General features: G+C 40.4%; 1 protein-coding gene across 2 annotated transcripts in view; it reads right to left on the bottom strand.

Annotated features, from left to right (window-relative positions):
• Positions 1-16,861, bottom strand: part of LOC127412369 (adenosine kinase-like) — a 263,864-nt gene that overhangs the window by 29,957 nt on the left and 217,046 nt on the right. For both annotated transcript variants that reach the window (XM_051648667.1, XM_051648668.1), the window contains exon 8: positions 8,347-8,382. In XM_051648667.1, coding sequence (XP_051504627.1) covers positions 8,347-8,382 — 36 coding nt within the window. The remainder of the gene's footprint in view (positions 1-8,346; positions 8,383-16,861) is intronic.

Raw genomic sequence — 16,861 nt, 5'->3', positions numbered from 1 at the left:
ACATGTATTCAGGATACAGCAATTGCCTATTGAAAAACAGATGTTTAACTGGAATCCGAGGACCCTGAGCTCTGAATAAAAGTCCCCAGCAGCCGCCGTCAACCCACTCCTTTATACATATATACAGTTGTGCTCAAAAGTTTGTGTACCCTGGCAGAAATTATGAAATTTTGGCATTGATTTTGAAAATGTGACTAATCATGCAAATAAAAATGTATTTTAAGGATAGTGATCATATGAAGCCATTTATTATCACATAGTTGTTTGGCTCCTTTTTAAATCATAATGATAACAGAAATCACCCAAATGGCCCTGATCAAGTTTACATACCCTAGAATGTTTGGCCTTGTTAGTGACACACACACAGGTTTAAATGGCAATTAAAGGTTAATTTCCCACACCTGTGGCTTTTTAAATTGCAATTAGTGTCTGTGTATAAATAGTCAATGAGTTTGTTAGCGCTCACGTGGATGCACTGAGCAGGCTAGATACTGAGCCATGGGGAGCAGAAAAGAACCGTCAAAAGACCTGCTTAACAAGGTAATGGAAATTTATAAAGATGGAAAAGGATATAAAAAGATATCCAAAGCCTTGAAAATGCCAGTCAGTACTGTTCAATCACTTAATAAGAAGTGGAAAATTCAGGGATCTCTTGATACCAAGCCAAGGTCAGGTAGACCAAGAAAGATTTCAGCCACAACTGCCAGAAAAACTGTTCGGGATACTAAGAAAAACCTACAGGTAACCTCAGGAGAAATACAGGCTGCTCTGGAAAAAGACAGTGTGGTTGTTTCAAGGAGCACAATATGATGATACTTGAACAAAAATGAGCTGCATGGTCGAGTTGCCAGAAAGAAGCCTTTACTGCGCCAATGCCACAAAAAAGCCTGGTTACAATATGCCCGATAACCCCTTGACACGCCTCACAGCTTCTGGCACACTGTAATTTGGAGTGACGAGACCACAATAGAGCTTTATGGTCACAACCATAAGCGCTAGGTTTGGAGAGGGGTCAACAAGGCCTATAGTGAAAAGAATACCATCCCCACTGTGAAGCATGGTGGTGGCTCACTGATGTTTTGGGGGGGGGTGTGAGCTCTAAAGGCATGGGGAATCTTGTGAAAATTGATGGCAAGATGAATGCAGCATGTTATCAGAAATCACTGGCAGACAATTTGCATTCTTCTGCACGAAAACGGCGCATAGGACGCTCTTGGACTTTCCAACATGACAATGACCCTAAGCACGAGGCCAAGTTGACCCTCCAGTGGTTACAGCAGAAAAAGGTGAAGGTTCTGGAGTGGCCATCACAGTCTCCTGACCTTATTATCATCGAGCCACTCTGGAGAGATCTCAAACGTGTGGTTCATGCAAGACGACCAAAGACTTTACATGACCTGGAGGCATTTTGCCAAGACGAATGGGCAGCTATACCACCTGCAAGAATTTGGGGCCTCATAGACAACTATTACAAAAGACTGCACGTGGTCATTGATGCTAAAGGCGGCAATACACAGTATTAAGAACTAAGGGTATGCAGACTTTTGAACAGGGGTCATTTAATTTTTTTCTTTGTTGCCATGTTTTGTTTTATGATTGTGCCATTCTGTTATAACCTACAGTTGAATATGAATCCCATAAGAAATAAAAGAAATGTGTTTTGCCTGCTCACTCTTCTTTTCTTTAAAAATGGTACATATATTACCAATTCTCCAAGGGTATGCAAACTTTTGAGCACAATTGTATATATATATATATATATATATATACACACACACACACACATCTTCTCGCTGCAACATCAGCGATCACAGTTTGTCTTTAACCCTGCTTGGCATTTCAATTATGATTACAGTATATACCTGTGACTTATTAGAATGCAAAGGCTTCATTAGCAGAAGTAGAACACTTCTGCAGCTTCATTAGATTAATCATTCACTTCTAAAGAGTCGCTTAATTTTAGGAGCACGACTGTTTGGCGGGGAGAGTCAGAAATGAAGAGTTTGAAGAGAGAGAGGGACTTTCAGTGAGGGAGATTTAGGAGGAGTGGGGTATAAATTAGCCTTCCTGCCTCACTCTTAGGCACTTATCTCTGCATAGCTATCTGTTGGTGTGAATACATATATGCCTGAGGGACCAAAGGAGCCTGCACTCCTGTTCACTTTGATCTGAATATCAACTGTCAGAGCTATTCTCATAATTAACCCATCAAGACACATCACAACTGGATCCTTCAGACCAGAGAGAGAAAGGGAAGAACCCTTCTGGAAATAAAGAAAGCTTTCCATAACAGTTTCTCTCCTGCAGACAGGTGCTGCGGTTGGGGCAGAGGGGCTGCGGAGACTCTTGGGAGCAGCTGCTGTGGGATACAGACTCCCATGTTGCTGTTTCCCCTACTGGCACTAACTTGCTCCAGCTAAATTGTGTTGGAAGCTTTTAATCACTTCCCCAAACACAGCCTCTAATCACCACTAAAAGGTTGATCGTTCCAAGGAGGAGACTAGGGAGAGGCGTTGGGGGGAGTCTAGCAAGGTGCTAATGGAGAGGTTAATACTGCAATGGATTCCAAGGCTTGTTGAAGGCAATTTGTCACCGAGACTGAATGAAAAAGTGAGCAGAGTCAAGTCTGTGTTGTAGGAGTGTTGGTTGGACTTATCAACACTTTGTTTCTTTAGTGCTATAGATCAGTGGTTCTCAACTGGTGGGACACAACTCAAAAATGGACTGTAGGTCTGTTCTGATAGGGTAAAGGACAAGAGGGACAAAGAAATACTAAATGCAAATAATAAAATGCAGCCAAGTTTTGGACCCTACCTACACCTGAATTTATCTCGTTTACTTGTGATCAGATCACTCGAAATACCAATTGTAAACAGGGCCATAGACATGCACACACCTCATCTATACTCCTTTGCTGAGGTCTCAGACACTGCACTGGCTTTTCAATAACTGTATTTGATTCACTTGATTAAAAAAAAAAAAATTTTGCAGGACAATAGCACAAGCTTAATTAAGCTGAACCATAATATCCCTTTATTCGCTGGAAGCCATCAGTTCGTGAAAGCCATAATGTAGCTGTCAGTGATTATCTTAAGAGATCTCTTTTAATAATAATGAAAGCAGGCGAGAAAGAAAAAAAAAAAAAACGAAAAAAAAAAAAAAAAAACGCTGCATTATTGGGGTATCCAATTCTGTGTCCATATTAAAGCTAATAAAACAGCTCCTACACTGTAATCCGTAGGAGGAACAGCAGCCAATAGAACATCAATTACCCTGTGGCAGATTCAACATCTAAGGGTATTTAAGTAAAACAGATGAGTATCGGATCACACTGCGAGCCAGATCTTAAGCCGGCTCAATACAAAGAGAAAATAACACACTCTTATCTACCTTCTTGAGATGTAAATTGATTTATTAACAAGAAATCTCTTTGAAGCAAGGAAATGGATTGATGCTAAGCAGACGTGTTTGATTTTCACTTTTATAAAGCTTGCAGATTTTGAAGAGATTCCAAGCCGTATTGCAAAAGCACACTTCTTTCACACTTCTAAATGTTGCCACATTGTTTCACACATGAATAAAATATCTTCACAAAGGTACGGCATGTCTACCAATGTATGTTCCTGAGTTCTGAGATAATCACCTAGTTTATTGGGAGTTTGTATTAAAAACATGCTTCCTTTGTGACAATGCTCTGAAGGCAACAAGATGCAGAGTGCCTACAACCCCAATAATGCATGTTGTTGTGGCTTTATTGCTTTATTCTCCAACCCTGAAATAAAATAAACATCAGGTTTTGCTCTAGGTACAGTATGAAGTGGCAGGAGTTTGTTGCTGATAAATGAGGGGGGTGGGTATTTTGTGAAGTACATCACTGAAGGGGTATTTACACTTTCTAAGGAGGAGATTGAGATACATACAAAATGTGATTTTGGTAAGCTTAAATGAAACTGGTAAAAATACATAAACTTAAAACTCGAAACTAAAACACTTATTGCCATATGGGGCGAAGAAAGCATTCAACAGAAACTTTCTGAAACTTTCAACATCAAAAATATGCTGCCCAATAAGGCTGTCACAATAATGAAATTTGGCTAACAATTAAGTGTTAAACAAATAGTTGCAATTATGACAATTATTTGTCTGTTTTAGGGCTATGACGATTAACTCTCTTTAAGGGCTTTCACGATTAATTGTCATATACATTTTCATGTGTGCTTCATACACCTTAAGAAGTAATCTTTACATATTTTACTTCATATGTATAAACCACTAATAAAATAGGGAAAAATGATTTCCCTTAAGGCTTTAAAAACATGAATTACATGAAAAATAATGTTTTCAATATCAAAATATTTCTAAATACTTAAAATATAGTATGTCTCTTTTTGGTAAACTTGATTTTTTGGTAAATGCATTTACACTGTTGTTTTTTGAACTCATAAAAATGTATATATAATATATATAAAAATATATTTTTGTTTTATATTTATATAATATACTATTATATTATGCAATAGTAAAACATATCTGTTGTAATTTCTTCACTTTTACATGTTAATGTTCTTTGATTAAACCAATGAGAAGCAAAATCTTTGAGATTTCATTTCATCATTTTATCACTGAGTGGCCTTTAGCATGCGTCTCCTCCTCTGTGTCACTGCATGTCATTAACACTGCGTGTGTGAGCCCACTATGACCAAAAACATTTGCCATTACACGACTGTTCAATGAAAGTGAAACCGGAGCGCTTTGCGTTGACTATCAAAGTTAATATTTTTAAGTTACATTTTTTTTTGCGGGAGTGCCCCAACCGCAGCACCCTTCACGCGCTCTTCTGGACAGGAGCTAATCTGGTTGACGTCCGTGGTGCGGCTCAGTGACACTGAGTTCAACTGAATCACACACAAATGCACCATTCATGGCATTTATATACTCCCTTAAAATTCTCTTATTTAGGCATTAAAATGTGATTGGAATTTGATGTGCACAATAATCGCAGTTCTGAAATAACCGCGATCAGATGACTATTTAATATTGCAACAGGCCTACTGCCCGGCATTATCATCAGTGCGGAAGTAAACTGATCTTTTTGCATGGTTTTATGGAATTATTTAAAAAAAAAATTTTTATCCTATTTTCTCCCCAATTTGGAATGCCCAATTCCCACTACTTACTTGGTCCTCGTGGTGGCGCGGTTACTCACCTCAATCCGTGTGGCGGAGGATAAGTCTCAGTTGCCTCCGCTTCTGAGACAGTCAATCCATGCATCTTATCACGTGGCTCGCTGTGCATGACACAGCGGAGACTCCCAGCATGTGGAGGCTCATGCTACTCTCCACGATCCATGCACAACTTACCACGTGCCCCACTGAGAGCGAGAACCACTAATCGTGACCACGTGGAGGTTACCCCATGTGACTCTACCCTCCCTAGCAACCGGGCCAATTTGGTTGCTTAGGAGACCTGGCTGGAGTCACTCAGCACACCCTGGATTCGAACTCGCGACTCCAGGGGTGGTATTCAGCGTCAATACTAGCTGAGCTATCCAGGCCCCCATGGTTTTCTGGAATTCCTAATTCTGACTGGTCAATCGCACCACCCAGCAATTTGATATTTTTGAATAATGACCGCACATTCGGTGATAAATTGATATAAGACTAATTCTCACTCTGCAATCTCTACAAGTAAGATAAAATAATTTCAATTCATCAATATTTCATATCCATTTATTTATTAAGTTGGCAAATAGTCTTGAGCCTTGGGATAATGAGCAGATTTAAACAAAGAACTCCGATGTAAACCGGAGGTGGAATTAATTCATTTCTGGAGACTCTGCAGTCTTTTCTCACATATTATCATAATTTCGAATCAAATCATTATTTCATGTCCATTTAATCGTTTATATGGCAAGTAGCCGTGTAATAAGGGGGATAATCTACAGTCAGCTGGTCATTAGCGCAAAATAAACCCCTTCAGGGTGTCGGGATTTATTTTGCCATAATAACCGTCTGACTTTAGATTATCCCTTACATAAAGCACAGGAAAATTTGATCGGATTTACATCCATTTTGCGGAGGCACATTTATGTAATATGCATATGTACAATCGCACAGCAATATGACCGATCAAGACGCATGAAGCAACCATGTGTAACTAGGCCCTGAAAGTCAGTCTGAAGGCAAGCTGATGTGGAAAGTCAGCTAATTTGGAGGTGTGTCAGAATAAATTGAAAATGCCACCATCAAAAACAAATGTCCCTGACGACACACTTTTTTAGCATGCTTGGGCCTGAAAATCAAATGTGGCCGATTTCTCTTGACTGCAACAATTCTGCAGTCCAGACTATGACTAAAAGGGTCGCAAATGTGACCAAAAATAATTTCTTGCGACTATAATTTAAAATCTAGTCGCCACTGGTGACAGTCGGTTTGTGTGCTTTCATAGGCGGTTTAATCAGATATCATCTTGTGAGTTATCGAATACATCTATAGAGCACGCACCATCAGTGTGTCTCTTGCTGCTTTTCACCCGTTCTGTTTCTGATGAGCTTGCTGCACCACACGCAACAACAACAAACCCAGCGCGAGAGTCGCCGTGACCAAATGATTCTTTTGAACCGGATCTTTTTCATGAATCACCCGAAAAGAACTGAGGGTTTGAACTCAGGAGCTTAGGTTAGCAGTTTGAATCAGATTCACATTCATATTGTGTACCACTTTTTTTCTCCTGGTAATTATTGATTGGGATTGGAGTAGCACAATAAACTGTATCTGGGATTTCTTTCAATTTGCACTCTTGTAGTCTCTGTGTCTGGGCCATCTAGTAACAGTAAAAGACTAAGGCAATATTGTAAAACAATTTATATACTAATAATATATATATACACACACACACACACACACACACACACACACACACTTATCTTCTCAACTATATACTATATACTGTTTATTAAACGTCAGATTAATGGGTTATCAACTGTCTTTTCTTCTGCTTTCTATCTTGTTTCTGAACAGCAATTTAAATCAAGCAATTCTGTGATTTGGCAACTAAAAACAGCCATTTGGCTCCTTAATGTTTCAATTTAGGAGCCAATGGCTCCTTAGTCATTTTTTTTAGTCTGGAGCCCTGTTCTGTCACTAAATGCTTACATTCCAGCTACAATGCCATCCTCTGTTTAGATGTTTATTTCTGCAACTGAAATCAGGGTAAAGACTGATATGTCAGAGATTCTCTTTTCTCTGAGCCCTAAATCAACATGACATGTGTGAAATCAGTGAAGAGGTACTCACAGTGTGTGACAGTGCTTGCCATTTATATATTTACTCTGTGCGATGCAAGCTCTCACCCCCTCCTCTATCTCCCTGGCTCACGAACTGCTCCTCCTCTCTTTTTTTCTCTCTCTCACCCCCTGCAAGCTCTCCATCTCTCCCTCTCTCTCTCTAACTTACTCTGCTGCCAGAATCTGCTTTGCATTCCAGTCACGTCTATCGCACCTTGAATGATCCTGGAAGACAATTATTCATACTGAGACGAAACACATTCAGGCAGATAGCTCTGCATTTGAAAAAAGATAAGCCACTTCAATTATTTAAACATACTGTTCCTAAACTCACATTTACTTTGCTTATGAATTAACATTTAACGGCAACGACACCCCCCCACCCCCACCAGAGAAACATTTGCATTTCCCAGCTATTCAGGCAGATAACTCATATTATTTTGACATGTTATGTGCAAACAAGGCCAATCAGTGTTTCCACATTCTGAGACTAGAGGGAGAGGTGATCCAGTATTTATGAGGGGGATGCGGTGCGGTATAATTGAGGATAATATCACGGTGGATCCTTGCACAGTCTAATGAAGCTAACAAGGTGGGTTCTTCAACAAAAGCACCTGCCAGCCCTGCCCTGTACACTGGCAGGATCGAAAGCAGCCCCTAAGGATTTCTTTTCTCTCCTCCCAAGAGCCTTCTCAAAATTCAATAAATAACATCTGTAGGCGATGTTGGGTGCAGACCTGGGAGGAATGCGTCATAACAGAAAAGGAGGGGGACGAGAGAGGGAGGAGAAGAGAATGTGTGAGAGTAGGGGAGAAAATGTGTTTGTGTGTGTCTAAGTGTGTGTGTGTGTGTGTGTGTGTGAAAGAGAGAGAGAGAGTGTGAGCCAGAGTGCTGGCTGAACAAAGAAACCATGACGACTGCCAGGTTGCTATGGCGACCACTGCAAGGGGGCCAAGGGAGCATAATAGCACATCAATCACTGTCCGAAAAAGAACTTCATTATCAGCTGAAAAATAATCCTTTAGGATCTGTTTAGTGTGTGTGATCCTCCATCCACTCACCTCAAAGCCCTGTTCTCGTGCAAAAGCCGCTGCCTCCTGCAAAACAAAGCACATATGCATCCTTAATTAATGGGGACTTAGTGCAGTAATGATAGTATTTCATTTAGAGCACATTTCAAAACTCTGTTTAGACTATGTAAGCACAGGATACATTATATAACATTAATTTCTTTTTCCAGAACTAAAGAATGAATCACAGAATGAAAGACATTCTATTACTAATGTTTTTATTAGGCATTACTGAAAATCTGTTTTAAAGGTGCACTCAGTATTTTTTGCTCACATGTAGCATTGTCCAATATGGAAGTCATCTTGGACATATACTGACACCAAGTGGTGTGGATGCAGGCAAAAGAAAAAGATTTCAGTTACCAATCCAATTGTCGATAAATATGCTATTTACAGTCAGCCATTATTATTCCATGGGTGAAAGTGTCAGGAAGAAGGATTACTAATATATTAACCCTGTCGCAATCTCAAAGGTTTTGCTTTATGAGAAATAAGGGCTCTCGGATTTAATCAAAAAGCAAGTGAAAGAAATTAGAACAGAAATATTTTACTATTGCATAATATAATATAGTATAATATCATATAATAAAAATATATAGTTTATATAATTTTTTATAATAATTTTTTTTTATATGAGTTCCAAAAACAATGTAAATGTAAAATGTATCAAAACTAAAGTTGACCAAAAAGAGACTATTTTAAGTATTTAGAAATATTTTGACATTGAAAACATGTAAAATATTAAAAGAAAAGAATATCCCTATTTTATTATTTAATTTATATATTTGAAGTGAAATATGTAAAAGTTACTTAAGGTGTCTGAAGCACACATGCATCTTAAAAAATATGACAATTTATGACAATTAATCGTGAAAGCCCTAAGAGAGACAATTAATCTTCATAACCCTAAAACAGACAATTAATAGTCAATCACAATTATCTGTTTGACAATTAATCATCAGCCAAATTTAATAATCGTGAAAGCCCTACGATATACAGTTAGTAGTATTAGGGGCTGTTTACACCGAACTTTTTTTTTGCGTCTATGTGCCATCTTTCAATTGCTTTTCTATGTAAACGTGCTAGATGGCGTTTTTGACCATTGCGCCACATCTCGCTGTTCTTCAGGGCCTTATGCAACACCTGCATTCTGTTGTATTTGTTGCGCTCCATTTAGCTTTTTATTACTATTGCTCCATGTAAAATAAAACATCTTTTATTAGGCAACTGATCCGACAGAAGCTTTCCTCTCATGCATGAGTGCACATGATTTGAAACATATCTTAAAAGTAACACACCATTTAAGTATTTTTTACTGAGGAAAAAATAACTGAGTACACTTAAGAGTGTATATGTTTCCCTGCCTAGTTCTCTGTGGATTATGTGTAAAAATGTAATGATGCTATTAGCCAAAATAGGACACCATGTGAAATAGCGCAACATAACCTGAAACAAGAATTCGGGGGGAAAGAGAGCAAACTCGAACAGACAAATAAACAGCTTTTTTTTTTTTTTTACCATGTTTTTCCAGATAACAAAGGGCTCCGTGAGGGTTAAAAGATTCCAATTATGTGTGCTGGGTTTCGCCCTTTGCTTGGCTGAATGACTCCAGGGACCAGTTGTGACAACCTTGGCCTTTACAGAGAAAAAGGGGGAGGTGGCACGAACCAGCTTTATGGATGTAAGGGGCAAAAGTCACTTGCAGTATGTCTGTCACAGGCACTGCATAATAGACCAAAGACATCTACATTAATCTATACACCATGTGACATCATTCAAGCCCTCTGCAAACACTCAAACCTGGCATTTAGTTGTTTGTATTTGGTTCCTGGCACAAGATTTTCCTCTTCAGGGTCAGAGAGCTGCAGATATACCCCTGTTTGTGTTCACAGCATGGAGGTCAACCGCTCCAAGGTTAATCATTGTGGCATAAAGTTGGGGGGAAACTCTAGTCCCCATGGATATAACCCACCACCAGGTTTCATGACACCAATTACAGCTCAAAGATTTGATAATGCAGCTATCCGGCAGCCAAGGTGAGCCGCTCTTTTATTAAGAGTGATTAAGCAGCATTATTTCAAGATTAGCTCCAGGAATTAGAGTTAATGCAACCCCACTGAAAAATTGTAATAGACACTCTTCACTAGCCAAGGCTGTGAAAACGCTAGACTTGAAGGAATCTACATTTTGAAAGTCACTCAATTAGCACAATAGTCTAAGCATAACCTTCATAAGCTTTATGTGTGCCATAATCACACGAGGAGGAAACAGGGACAAATGTGAAACAGCCGAGCTCATGATGAGATATAAAGAGTGTTTACAAGAAGATTTTTAAATACACTTTAAGACATCCAAGTTTAAAAAAAAAAATAATAAAAATAAATTCCTCACAGAGTTTTATTATAAAAGTCAAGTTTATAATTTCTGTGCCGCTAGCACCACCAAACGCAATCCCAAAATTTATTAGATTTTTACATTCTCCTCTGAAGAATATGTGAGCAGTGCTTGTCTAAGCAAACAACAATGCTAGAGTGTCCTTGGTCATTGCCAGGACGTTAGTATGTGGTTGCTATCATGGTCCAAGTGGTTTTAACATGTTGCTATGTGGTTGCAAGGCTTTTCTGGATGGTTACAAGGGTGTTGCTATGTGGTTGCTAAGGTGTTCTAAGTGGTTTTACGCATGTTGCTATGTGGTTACTAGGGTGTTCTGGGTGGTTGCCAAGGTGTTGCTAAGGTGTTCTAAGTGGTTTTACGCATGTTGCTATGTGGTTGCCAGGGTGTTGCTAAGGTGTTCTAAGTGGTTTTACACATGTTGCTATGTGGTTGCTAGGGTGTACTGGGTGGTTGCCAGGGTGTTCTGGGGGTTTGCCTGGGTGTTGCTATGTGGTTGCTAACGTGGTTCAAGTGGTTTTTAGCATGTTGCTATGTGGTTGCAAGGCTGTTCTGGGTGGTTGCCAGGGTGTTGCTATGTGGTTGCTAAGGTTTTCTAAGTGGTTTTACGCATGTTGCTATGTGGTTGCTAGGGTGTTCTGGGTGGTTGTCAGGGTGTTGCTATGTGGTTGCAAGGGTATTCTGGGGGGTTGCCTGGATGTTGCTATGTGGTTGCTAAGGTGTTCCAACTGGTTTGTAGCATACCGTTATGTGGTTGCTAAAGTTTTCTTGGTGGTTGCCAGGACATTGCTATGTGGTTCAGGGCTTCAGACTAAAAAAATGACTTAGGAGCCATTGGCTCCTAAACTGAAACATTAAGGAGCCTAATGGCTGTTTTTAATAGCCAAATAACAGAATTTCTCGACTTAGATTGCTTTTCAGAAACAAGACAGAAAGCCAAAGTCAGCTGATAACCCATATATATATATATATACACACACACACACACACACACACACACACACACACACACACACACACACACACACACTATATTGCCAAAAGTATTCGCTCACCCATCCAAATAATTGAATTCAGGTGTTCCAATCATTTCCATGGCCACAGGTGTATAAAATGATGCACCTAGGCATGCAGACTGCTTCTACAAACATTTGTGAAAGAATGGGCCGCTCTCAGGAGCTCAGTGAATTCCAGCGTGGTACTGTGATAGGATGCCACCTGTGCAACAAGTCCAGTCGTGAAATTTCCTCGCTACTAAATATTCCACCGTCAACTGTCAGTGGTATTATAACAAAGTGGAAGCGATTGGGAATGACAGCAACTCAGCCACGAAGTGGTAGGCCACGTAAAATGACAGAGCGGGGTCAGCGGATGCTGAGGCGCATAGTGCGCAGAGGTCGCCAACTTTCTGCAGAGTCAATCGCTACAGACCTCCAATGTTCATGTGGCCTTCAGATTAGCTCAAGAACAGTGCGTAGAGAGCTTCATGGAATGGGTTTCCATGGCCGAGTAGCTGCATCCAAGCCATACATCACCAAGTGCAATGCAAAGCGTCAGATGCAGTGGTGTAAAGCACACTGCCACTGGATTCTAGAGCAGTGGAGACGCGTTCTCTGGAGTGACGAATCACGCTTCTCCATCTGGCAATCTGATGGATGAGTCTGGGTTTGACGGTTGCCAGGAGACCGGTACTTGTCTGACTGCACTGTGCCAACTGTGAAGTTTGGTGGAGGGGGGATTATGGTGTGGGGTTGTTTTTCAGGAGCTGGGCTTGGCCCCTTAGTTCCAGTGAAAGGAACTCTGAATGCTTCAGCATACCAAGAGATTTTGGACAATTCCATGCTCCCAACTTTGTGGGAACAGTTTGGGGATGGCCCCTTGCTGTTCCAACATGACTGCGCACCAGTGCACAAAGCAAGGTCCATAAAGACATGGATGAGCGAGTTTGGTGTGGAAGAACTTGACTGGCCTGCACAGAGTCCTGACCTCAACCCGATAGAGCACCTTTGGGATGAATTAGAGCGAAGACTGCGAGCCACTCCTTCTCGTCCAACATCAGTGTCTGACCTCACAAATGCGCTTCTGGAAGAATGGTTAAAAATTCCCATAAACACACTCCTAAACCTTGTGGAAAGCCTTCCCAGAAGAGTTGAAGCTGTTATAGCTGCAAAGGGTGGGCCGACGTCATATTAAACCCTATGGATTAAGAATGGGATGTCACTTAAGTTCATATGTGTCTAAAGGCAGATGAGCGAATACTTTTGGCAATATAGTGTATATATATATATTATATAATGTTTTAAAATATTGCCTTAGTCTTTCTTTACTGTTACCAGATGGTCCCAGACACAGAGGCTACAGAGTGCAAATTGAATGAAATCCCAGATGCAGTTTATTGTACTACTCCAATCCCAAACAATAATTACCAGGAGAAAATAAGTGGAACACAATACAGTACTTTTAATAATAATGAAGCCCGAAATACACATGGGACTCTTATTTTGACATGTCTGCGCTCCCAGTTGTGAGCTCAGTGATGGCTGATTCACTGAGAAAGTGAATCTGATTCAAACTTTTAAGGTGATTCATGAAAAAGATCTGGTTCAAAAGAGTCTGTTTTATTTGTTCATGACTCTCTCATGCTGGGTTTTTTGTTGCGTGTATTGCTGTGAGATCGTCAGAAACAGAACAGGTGAAAAGCGGCACGAGACACACTGGTTGTGCACGTTCTAAAAATATATTCAATACCTCACAAGATGATATCTGACGAAACCGCATATGAATGCACACAACCTGACTTACTAGATTTTATTGTCGCAATCAATTATTTTTGGTCGCATTTGCGACCATTGTAGTTGCAGTCTGGAGCCCTGTGGTTTCCAACGTGTTCAGAGTGGTTTTTAACATGTTGCTATGTGGTTGCTGGTGTACTTGGTGGTTTCCAGAGTGTTGCTATGAGGTTGCTAAGGTGGTCCAATGGTTTTTAGTATGTTGCTCTGTGGATGCTAGGATGTTCTGGGTGGTTGTCAGGGCATTTCTGTGTGTTTGCTAAGGTGTTCCAATTGTTTTTTAGCATGCTGTTATGTGGTTGCTATGTTTTTTCTGGGTGGTTACCAGGGCATTGCTATGTGATTGCTAACGTGTTCCGAGTGGTTTTTAGCATGTTGCTATGTGGTTGCTATGTTTTTCCTGGGTGGATAGCAGGACGTTTAGTTCAGTGTAATGACTCACCTGCTCTTACTTGAGCCAGCACTAAAGAAAACATGCCCACCCCATATCTTCCCAAATTTTTTCAGCTTCCTGCAGGAAAAGATGTGTTTCTTGACAAAACACTATCATATTTCTTACGTTTAAGAAATAACCTTCCTTCTTTTTATGGGGTGCCCCAACCCATTCACATTCCACATGGAGAGAGACAATCCACTCATATTAACATTTGACATTTTGACATATTTGAAAAAAAGATTGTGTCAAAAACAAGATTATAAAGACCACATTCCAACATTAGTGCAACAATCAAACCCCGAACTTCCCCCCGAACCAAACAAACAGAAAAATGAAAAACGTGCGCATGACAGCGCCAACCGGTATCCATCCCTCTAAACTCAAACAGTGCATGTACGCCTACGAGAGCTCCTGCAGCAACTTTGAGCAACAGATTGCTCAAGTCTGGTGCTTCTATACAAATTTTGTGAGGCAAAATTACATAATAGAAAATACTCTGTAAAACAAACTCCAGCCAATAGGCAGAATAAACACAAAGTGTGTAGATTAATTCACAAGTGTCCCGAAGGTGTGTTCCTCCACAAAACAAGCTCCAGCCTCTAGCAGAACCAGCACAAAAAAAACAAACAAAAAAAAGCTGTTCAGTTTCCTCAGGCAGTCAAACGAGAGTTCAGTTAGCCGGCTGTTCATGAGTGCAGCAGATGATCTAATCCTTCCAATGACCTGCAAAAAATACTCCACAAAACAAACTGCAGCCAATAGGAGGCATAAATACAAAGAACGTGCAGATTCCTCCACAACTGTCCCGAAGGAGTGTTATTCCACAAAACAAACTCCAACCGCTAGGCGGAACCAGCACAAAAAGAAACAAAACAGGCGCCCAGCTTCCTTGGATGGTCAAGTGTATGTTCTGCGAGACAAGCTCACTTGGAGGCAATATGAGAAAAACACCATGACTTCCTCAGTCCATCAATTTTGTGAAAGACATCTCTTGCTGTGGGCATGCAAATACCTTGCAGCCATCCTTAGTGTCTATTCTCAATTTGGCCGGGAACATCAGTGCAAAAGCGACCTTCCATCAATGCAAAAGTTTCTTGAAGGAATGTTATTCCACAAACTCCAGCCACTAGGCGGAACCAACACAAAAAGGAACAAAAAGGTATCCAGTTTCCTCAGACTGTCAAGTGTATGTTCAGGGAGTCGAGCTCACTTGGGGGCAATATGGGAAAAAAAAAAAAAAAAAAAAAAAAAAATAATCACCAAATGGCTTACTCACCCCATTGTCTCTATGAAAGACAATGCTTGCTGGAGACATGTAAATACTTTGTGGCAATCCTTAGTGTCTATTCTCAGTTTGGCCAGAAACAGTGTAAAAGTGACCTTCCGTTGATGTAAGAGTTTCTTGCATTGATCACATTTCTCTTGTTGAATTTGCAAGTCTGGGAACAAGAAAATGCTGTGGTTCTTCCAGGAAAGCCTTCCTTTATTCCTCGCCTCACATAACACAAGATCTTTATCGGATGATCTCAGAAATTTGGCCAGAATTGATCGGGGCCTGTCTCCCTCATCGGCTCTCCGAGCCGGGACTCTGAGCTCGCTCGATTTCCAGCTTATGACTTATGTCGAGCAGACTCGGGAAGAGCTCGTCTAGGAATTTCACCATATCTCGGCCCTCCTCATGCTCAGGAATTCCAACAATTCAGAACTCGTTTCACCGATTACGATTCTCAAGGTCTTCCAGCTTTTCCCAAACGTGTTCCAAATCTGCATTGGACGCTAGCAGATTAGCAGCTAATTCCCTCTCCGATGATTCCAGATAATCAATCCATCTCTTGACCTCCCTGATTCTTGTACCCAACAAGAATTTCGGCTCCATGGAAGTAATCGATAGACTTATTACCGCAAGATCCTCCAAGTACACCACAACCTTCGCCAGCATTACAGACATGTTGGACAGCTGCCGTTGAATTTCTCCTGCCGCACCATCCAAACTGAGTCCCTGGTCTGCGGCCCTGTCTGGGGTATAAGCTTGAGTAAGTAAGTGTCTTTTAATATCTCCAGAGCCCAAGCATTTTGAATTCTTTGACATGTTGACTTCTTAGAACAGTTATGTAGCAGGGTGTATCGAATCTCACCGGTTTATGATACAAAAAGAATTAAAAGCTAGCAAAGTCCGACCCCCGCATGGCGCCACGCGAATCCGAGTGTTTTGTTTTGTTTGTTTTTTAAGTATATTGCTATGTGGTTGTCAGAGCATTGCTATGTGGTTGCTAGGGTATTCTGGGTGGTTGTTTACTGGCCTAAGGCAAAAGGAAATATGGCTTAGGTCCCTCCATCAATGTAAATGTATGGGATTTTTGCCCATTTAATTATCCACTTGTAAGACTGATTGCATATAAAAGTAATTACACCTCACCTTAGCCACACAGTTTGAGGCATCATTTACGACTGTAGCACAAACAGTGCAGGATGAGTTAAACTCCAAAATGTAATACTTGGGTTTAGGGGTTTGTCTTGCCTAATCAGCACTACTACTGACAGTTTCCAAACAAGTTTCCCAAATATTCCCCATGTCTTCCATTTTTTTTGGACAAACAGGTAGTCCAACTCCACTGGTTAATCTAGATATTGATATGTTGATACCTCTCAAACACAAAACTATTTTTTTTTTTTATGTTTAGAAAGCATCACAAAGGCTAAATGTATACACTATTCAGGAAGTCAGCCTTACCATTGCTTATTTATAGTTGTCTCAACACATTAGACTGGTATAGAATAAGGTATTATAACACTAAGGGGAAAATTAAACAAATAAAATTCAGCTTTAATCAAAGGTGGATAGTGGATGTGCTTCTAATTTGTGGTGTCAAAAGAATTCCTTACAGTCTTG

Source organism: Myxocyprinus asiaticus, chromosome 21, assembly GCF_019703515.2.
Source record: "Myxocyprinus asiaticus isolate MX2 ecotype Aquarium Trade chromosome 21, UBuf_Myxa_2, whole genome shotgun sequence".
Lineage (NCBI taxonomy): Eukaryota > Metazoa > Chordata > Actinopteri > Cypriniformes > Catostomidae > Myxocyprinus > Myxocyprinus asiaticus.
This window is presented reverse-complemented; position numbering and strand designations above follow the sequence as displayed.